The sequence below is a fragment of the Bemisia tabaci genome, chromosome 2 (assembly GCF_918797505.1).
Source record: "Bemisia tabaci chromosome 2, PGI_BMITA_v3".
Taxonomy (NCBI): domain Eukaryota; kingdom Metazoa; phylum Arthropoda; class Insecta; order Hemiptera; family Aleyrodidae; genus Bemisia; species Bemisia tabaci.
This window is the reverse complement of record NC_092794.1, coordinates 31657947-31666038: the sequence shown is the minus strand read 5'-3', so window position 1 is coordinate 31666038 and position 8092 is coordinate 31657947. Positions and strand designations below refer to the sequence as shown.

Sequence of the window (8092 nt, the reverse complement as noted above, 5' to 3'; positions counted from 1 at the left end):
CACTCCTAGGACAAATGGACGCAACTTTGTATTGTACCGAGCCATATTGTTCATATAACTTGGTGCGTACTTGCAGGGTTTGTGTGAAAATGGAGGTATGACCTAATAATAAAGAAGCGATGAGATGTTTTAATAGCAAGATGAGCTTGGCCCAACTTAGTGAGTGGGACATTGGTCAAATCGGGACAAAGGTCTAAATTTGCGCACCTTTCTGCCATGATGGCAAAGAGAGCCATAAGCGCATTTCTGCACGAGCCATGATTAGCACATGATTTTATTTGTCTTGAAGTTCATCCCAGCCTGCACTTATCGCTCTCTTCGCTATCACTGCAGTGTTGTCTCATGAGAGTAATAGAGACTTCCAACTTGTGAGACAAAAGTATTTCATGGTTTCCAGTGAGTCCTAAACGATACCTGCCCTCTCCATGTTTTCCAGAACGACTTTTCTTCTCATAATAATGACACTGTGACAGGTATGTCATTTCATGTGAGGAAGTGAGAACAGAAATTTCGTTGCTGGAGGGAGGAAGATCTCAGTTGATTTAGATCATTAATTTTGGGTAGGGTCTGTCGATCTACATTTCCTGAATGATATACTAACAAAATTTAAGTACTTACATTTATTTTGGAGGCTGCATCAGAAGAGAGACCGGAAAAATGCACCAAAATCGTCTCTGGCTGTAACAACGAGGTAACCAAGGCGAGGTAACGGCTAGCGCAACCAGGCATAACGGACGGCGGAATTGTAGGTTAGGTCGTGAGTTTTGGAGGGAAACTACGAAGCACGCTGTCGTACTTACCCGAAAAGTTCCGGAAGAAGCCGAATCGTATGATCGTATGGTTACGGCGCGGCTCGCGTTTTCAAATAAATTAAACCATATTTTAAAGATAAAACTTTCTTCAAGCACGAGCAGATCATCCGAAAACGCGAAAATCTAAAGAAAGGCACCCACACAGCTAATTTTTTCTTGACAAAGAAATTTTCTTTAATTAAAATTAATATTTTTTTTTCATCTAAAGAAACATCAATGAGACCAATTTTTTTCTAAATTTAAATAAAATACTTCATTTCAGTTACACTCAATTTCTTTGACTCAAAAATATGTTTCACTGAGGAAAAAAAATCTTCGTCGAGAATAGGATAAGATCGAAAGAGTTGATACGTCGCTGTCGCTGCCAAAGGTCGCTGCATTGCAGGAAGATTGACTCTGACTGCCCGTATCGGTGCATAAACAGTGCCCCTTCAAGGGCCTTTGCGGCAACATTATATACAATCGGTCCTTCTTCCAATGTCCACAGCTAGAATAAGAAAATCTACGTTCCACAGCGAGTAACTTTTTATGGACGCGTGCTGTGACACTTGGAAACGTTTACGTAATAAAGTTCTTACACATTACTGAAATGTTAATTTATAATATTATTTGGAAACATATTTAATAAACATTGTTACAATTTTAAATTTAAATATGTTTTTGAAAAATTATTGTATTATATTTCTGCAGTGTTTTTTATGAATATGATAATAACATTACTTATTCACGTTTTAATAATATTGCGTTAAATATTATCGCAACATTATCATGAAATATTACTCAAGTATGTTGCGTTGCAAGGTTTTTGTAATGTTTCTTGTAATTATTTTTAAAACATTGTCAGAAAATGTTATAAGACAACGTTGCAAATACATTATCAACACATTGCTGAAAAATATTACTGTGAAATGTTGCGTGAAACATTTCCATGAAACATTGCCAAAACGTCAACATTGCCGGCTTGCCGGGCGGGCAATTGGTAAATAATCAAGAAAATAAATAAATATATTATAAGTATGAAAGCAATTGAAAAAATAAGTAATAAAAGTAATTTTAACAAAATACCCCATAAAAATATATAAATAGATTTTACCATCGAAAATCAAATAATAACATATAATATAAATTAATTAATACATTTTAAAAAAATTAAAAAATTGATTCGTTTAAGCGCGGAAAAACGAAGAGACGGGCCCGGAATTTAATAAGTGTAGTAAAAAAATTAAGGAAGGAAAAAAAATGAAAAAATATTAAAGTGAAAAAAACTAAGAAATTCCAAGTCCCGTAACTAAATGAAGGGTTCAGTGCATAAATCAGGTGTGACATTTTTGTGATGTCGAGAAAACGCGTTTGAAGCATGAAAATTACATGGGACCTATATACCAGGTGGTCCGCGCCGCCACGGGCGGGTACGAGCTCAGCTCGAATGTTCAGAGGACATTCTGAGAATATTCCGAGTTTACCTGCTGATCCAGAATATTCTCAGAATATTCTCTGAATATTCAAATGCTGCCCAAAAAGTCGGAACATTGTCAGAATATTCTCCGAACTTTTTGTGCTATCTGGGAGGAGTGCTAATCCAGTAAAGCACCGCACCTTCACTCCATGCTGTTGTAAAGATTTTTGCGTTTGGCCCAGATATTCCAGACCAAATTTTCATCAAAAACCAAAGTCTGTCATCGGTGTCAAACTCGCTCCTAATGTAAACAAACGAACGGCGACATAGTCCGGACATAAACAAAGCGTACCCAGAGCGGACTTCCTCGAGATGTTCCAGACTCAATTTCTCAGCGTTAGCGTTTCTTCACCTCGACAAAAGAACTTTCGTCCGCGTCTAACATTCATCCCTTTCGTAAAATCAAATATCAGTTACCCCGTTGATCTGTTCATGGTTATTTCAAGTGAAATTGCGGCGAGATACTCCAGACTCCTAATGTAAACAAAGCGGCCTGTACCTGGTCGAGATGTTCCGGACTTCCGGACTCATTTCTTCATTTACGTTTCTTCATCTCGACCAAAGAAGTTTCTCGCGCATTCAAAGTAACATTTTCCGGTTCCATTGTTAGAGAAGAAACAAGTCATTTTGTTGTAAGTTAGGATAATATTTGTGTTGATTAAGTGGCTTGAGCATTGGACTACCTGGCTGCGCCTTGCATAGCTGCCTCTATATCAAGATGATTGGGAGAAAAGCTTACTGGTTGATATGCGAATCTGAATCCTAAATCCCTAGGAACGGTAGTTGTGAAAACCAGACGGATGTACAATGCTAGGTGCTATGTAGGTGTGCTCCTCACTCACTTTCTCATGGATGTTCACTGGTCTCTCCAAGGTTCTGGTTTTGCGATGCGTTGAAGCCAATGCTTTAAGTTTAGCTATAACAACCAGGCTTCGGAGATACTAATTAACAATCCTAGCAGTCACCAAATTCTCCAGCAAACCCGCATAGTTGTCTATTAACAGCTGAAGAAGCAATGGAAACCGTATTTACCTATGACAACAAGATTTTTTTCCGTTGGAACTCTGATAGTAAGTATGAGGGGGAACTATTACCTTTAAGGCACGTTTCTCCATGAATTTTCTTGTTTTTTGGCATCAAACTAAGTAGAACTCAAGGAAAATGAGGCAAAATTTTACAAGTTACCATGTAAGGTTCATCTGCTGAAAAAATAGAATAAAGTCTAAAATTCCTAATGAACATCACCAAGATGGTTCTGCCACCAGCAGTTCATTTTTTAAGGCACGGATCAAATACGGTTATCTATTATTCTCACGGTGCCCATCAAATTATACATAGGTAAGAAACCTAGTCCTGTAATAATAATGGCATGGAATGACGGGCTCTAATTGGTGACTTGACCATCCCCAATAAGTTATCGAAAGAATTTACCTCTTAAAAGATCCTTTGCGAATAAAGCCAAGTAAATATGCAGATAAAAGTCCCGTGTGATATGTGAAGTGTACTTATTCAAAGTAATTTCAAAGGGAAGGGATGAAATGTTCAAAAGGTAACGTCCAAATTTGCAAAGTTGTAGAGGCGCTAGGCACAAATTGGACAAGGTGCCGCTAAGTAATGATTAAATGAATTTTTTATTGTTATTAATTACGGAAAAGAGGAAAAGAGAATCAGGCCGAATGCCAAAATCCAAAATTCGAAAAGTGTAGGGTGGTGTAGGAGCCGAACCTTCTTCGAGATTACGGGCGGCGAGCGGCAACCTGATTGGCTACGAAGATTGCCGAGCATGGCCGAAGGCCTACTCGCCGCTTGGTAGGTGTTGACGGCGGTTTGACAAACAGCAGTTTTTGGTGAAATGTGGTCCGGAATATCTGGGCCAATCTGTTCACTCGTCTGCCATTATTGTAGTGAAACAAATAAAGAATCGGGATATACTTATGGGAATTCCTCCTTCACGATATGATCAAAATAAGCAGATATTGATAGGTCAACAATGTATCGCTGAAGCAGAAGCGTCTAAATCCTCTTGAGGCAATGGACGGTGACAATCTCAACAAACTGGTGACGCTTCACAAATTCTGAATTTCCACATTCCCAGAGACACGCGCTGAAATCCTGTTTCTCGCACCCCTCTTTCCGACTGCTCTCCGAGTCCATGAGCAAGACAGGAAGAAAATAGGCAAGCTACCTACCACTGTTTGCCTACCTATGTGTGTTTTCCTTAAACTTGATTTTCAAAGGTGACTCATGTACTTAAAGAGCAACTGACAAACAAGATTTCAGAACCTGCCATTGCATTTCACTAATCTAAGACACAAACCCAACCTTACCATTGATATTCTTTCGCTTAGACTGTATATTATTCTCCTACTGAGATTCGATATGAACTCAATTCAAAAATCCTTCTGAATTTAATAATTCAGTTAGATTGGAATCTGGAGCTCTCAGTCTATCTGTAAAGCGCATTTACTAACATTCACTGCTGTCACAAGATATTTTTGCACAGGCAGAGCCACTTTCCACAGTTGATGCATCTCTAACGCCAAAACTCAATTATGACAAGTGGTTCAACGACCAAAAATTGTTACACGCCTCAATAAAAACCTTATTCTTATCTCAAATTGAAAATCTTAGATCACAGAGCACTCACCGAAGAATCTCCTTCCTTCTGCATCAGTATGAGAAGAGTGACGATACTTTGGAGCAATAACTTTGAACTAGTTTCAATAAATGATGGCTTCAGAATTTGAGTCATCATTTACAAGAGATTGGATCAAAGAAATAAGTCAGCAGGTCACGGTTGTGGCTGGAGTCACACTTCCAGTAGGACAACCAGGAAATAGATACACGGATAACACACAAATTCAAGAGCTATGCAGCTCTGACTGGATCAAATTTTAGATTTAATCGGTAGATTGAAATGAAAAAATTCGGTGCACTACTTAAAGGGAAGCATGGTGCCTTATCTTGAAATCTTAGGCAAATCGTTTGGATACAGTAAAAAAGTTCTCCGCAGATGATGAACTGGTAGGTAAGGCTATTACTCAATTGTAGCCTGTAAAGCTCTTTGCTTGCTTTGCTTCTGTAGTCATAAAATGTTGATTAGAGTTGCAAGAATTATCTGGAAAAGCAGTAATAAGCCTGGATTCCATCTGACACTAAACACCTTCACTAGAAAATAACGTCCTACGTTTAGCTAAATAAGGATAAGTAAGCCACATATAACTGAAGGAATCACGTAAAAGTGCTTAAGCAACAATTATAGTAAAATTATGATTGTAAAAAATGTTGAATAATGACAAAATTAACGCTAAATCGTGGGATAAGCACCAGTTGTTTACGAACGTTATGATAATAAATCCGCCATATTGCCGATCGCGCACCTGAAAATCGCATTTGAAGTCGAATTTCAACTAATTTCAACCTCCGGTTCGTTTATGCGGAGTGCGAAAACCTAGTCTTTAGTGTAAAATAAGGTTTCAAACACAAATTTCGGAAACCTACATTTCGTTAGTTCCGTATCGTTTATGCCGTGATTTGAACCTTGGTTTCAAACTCAGGTTTCGATTGAAGTTAGGTTAAGAGGCTCGCATAAACATAGCTAATGTAGCGTGATTTTTTTAGAGTTATGGAAGGACTCTTCACAAAATGTTTGTGCAACACTGTAGTGTACATTAATGCGGTTATCTCTTAAACTTGTACGGAATCTAATGACATTTGTGAGTTTTCTTGTGATTTGCTATCTCTCTTTTATTAATGGTGATTTCAGTAATTATTTTCCAAGTTCAAGATTCTCTCAGCGGAATCTTTACAATGACACTGATATGGTATCATCCACCGTAGGATTGGATCTAGTTCTGGATGTCGAACATGCACAGATTGCACAGTTCAATGATGTTTGGTTTATCTTCACCAAAGTCAAGTCCTTGAATGAGCCCCTTGCAGTCAAGCTCCATAATTTCATGCATTCTCTCTTGCATTTCTGTACCAGCACGCAGTCTCTTCGTTTGCATATCATAAGCGACGTGAATAGTAAATTCATTGCGCAAACTCTTCTGGATGATGCTCTCAAAGTGGCAAACAAAAGTCTAAGTGTAAGTATCTCAAAGGTAGAGGTGTACAGGTCTGGATTAATGTTCAAATTCCGAAACAGTTCTGATCAAAGTAGGCCTGTTGATGATTGATGGTCACCATAACACTCCTCTTTAATCTAAATATTATGGCCCGTTCAATTTTAATCAGAATGGACTGTTCATCATTTCCTACCGCCTGAAACATTTCTTCAATGTTTTCATTTTATGACCAAGCAAAGTAATTATTTTTAGACTAAACACTCCCGACACTTTGATGGTAATTGGTTCAGGAATATTGGATTATGTATCGAGACCTCACCGTATAATTTTTACATTATTGCAATTTTATCTCTTAACATTTCCACCGGAAACTCCTCCAGCATTTCCATCATTTTAACTAACTATTTTGTACGGTGATTCATCTCTGGGTACAGTGGCAGTCCAGCTGGCACATCGGTGGTGAAACTACCAGACCACAAATCTCGGTTTGGGATGTTGCAAACTTCTTGTATTACTTTATTCTCGGAATAGAGAACTACTCTTCGTTAATTCTTGAAAACTTCTGTGATTATTTTCTACTGTCCAAAGAAAACTCTCTGTGAACTTCAAGGAATGATAATGATTTGTTCTCCTTTAAGAAAGTATAATTGGAGTCGACATCTGATCACCGCCAAGGAGATTCGTCAGTCGGAAGTTCCACCTTTGATAGTATGCTTCATCAAATTGACCTGGTCAAAAATACGACGAACTTTACCTTTTAGGCAGTATGAGAAAATAGCTCATGCTTGAGTCCAAGAAATCATATGCCTGTGATGAAATTCGCTAATTATGCAGATGAGAGAAGCTTAGTTTTGCCTACGCAAGAAGCAAGCTCTAGTATTGATGGATAAACCAGTCTCCTCATCAGATGCGTCCCTTTATTCGAGGCCAAGCCATGGCTCAATCTTTCATTTATGCAAATGACTCTTTCGGCTGAAACAGCGATTTCTTTTACCATGACCTGAAACTCTAAATTGTTATTAGTTTCCCGATTCTCATTGTAAGTAATCAAGGCAAGTTAAATGCGTGGTTGCAACTGAATGCTATTTGGGGGAGAGAGAGAGCAATGTGCTCATTTATTCACTTTGGTAGTGCAATGATAATAAAGCACTACATATCTGCGGTGATAGCGAAGAGAGCAGCTCTTAAGTGTAAAAATGAAGTTTATAGAAAATGGGCTCAGAAGCGTCTTACCGGAAAATTTTATTGAAAGAAGTCTCCGTTCTTTGTCATATTACCACTAATCATCCGAAACGTTCCCAGAAATTGTTTGGATGATTAAAAATGGACTGATTTCATTTCATACAGTTACGTAAATGGGGTATTTTTCATTTTAATGTTAGGCAAGACAGCCATTAGTGCCATTTTCTGCATGGTTTTGTGGATGCAGTTTGGACACAACAACAAACACATTTTCAGGTCAAAAATTGACAGAAGAGGCCGGCACTTTACTTGAAAGCACTGTTTTCATTGGCCCTCTGGAGGAATAATGGCTTTTACCTACTGCTGTCTTGCCTGAAACTACATCATTGTTTGCACACGACTTTCTCACATGTTTCGTTTTTATTCAATTAAGGACAATTTTGCTGTTTTAGCTATTTCAGTAATCTCATCTAAAAGAGACTGAACGAATTTTGAAGGGAATTCAACTTCGAAATTTTGACACTTGCTACTCTCTTTGCCATACGTGCACTCTTTTTCTAGAGGAACCCAGT

The 8092-nt window shown here is 38.1% G+C and overlaps 1 protein-coding gene across 12 annotated transcripts in view; it reads left to right on the top strand.

Moving 5' to 3' along the window:
* Positions 1 to 5625: 5625 nt before the first annotated feature.
* Positions 5626 to 8092, top strand: part of Xxylt (Xyloside xylosyltransferase) — a 167718-nt gene continuing 165251 nt past the window's right edge. For 3 of the 12 annotated variants that reach the window (XM_072297144.1, XM_019052960.2, XM_019052961.2), the window contains exon 1: positions 5640 to 6359. In XM_072297144.1, the coding sequence (XP_072153245.1) occupies positions 5943 to 6359 (417 nt within the window). In that variant the 5' untranslated portion in view covers positions 5640 to 5942. Of the gene's footprint in view, positions 6360 to 8092 lie in introns of all 12 variants that reach the window. The other 9 variants (XM_019052956.2, XM_072297142.1, XM_072297139.1 and 6 more) reach the window with 8 other exon arrangements.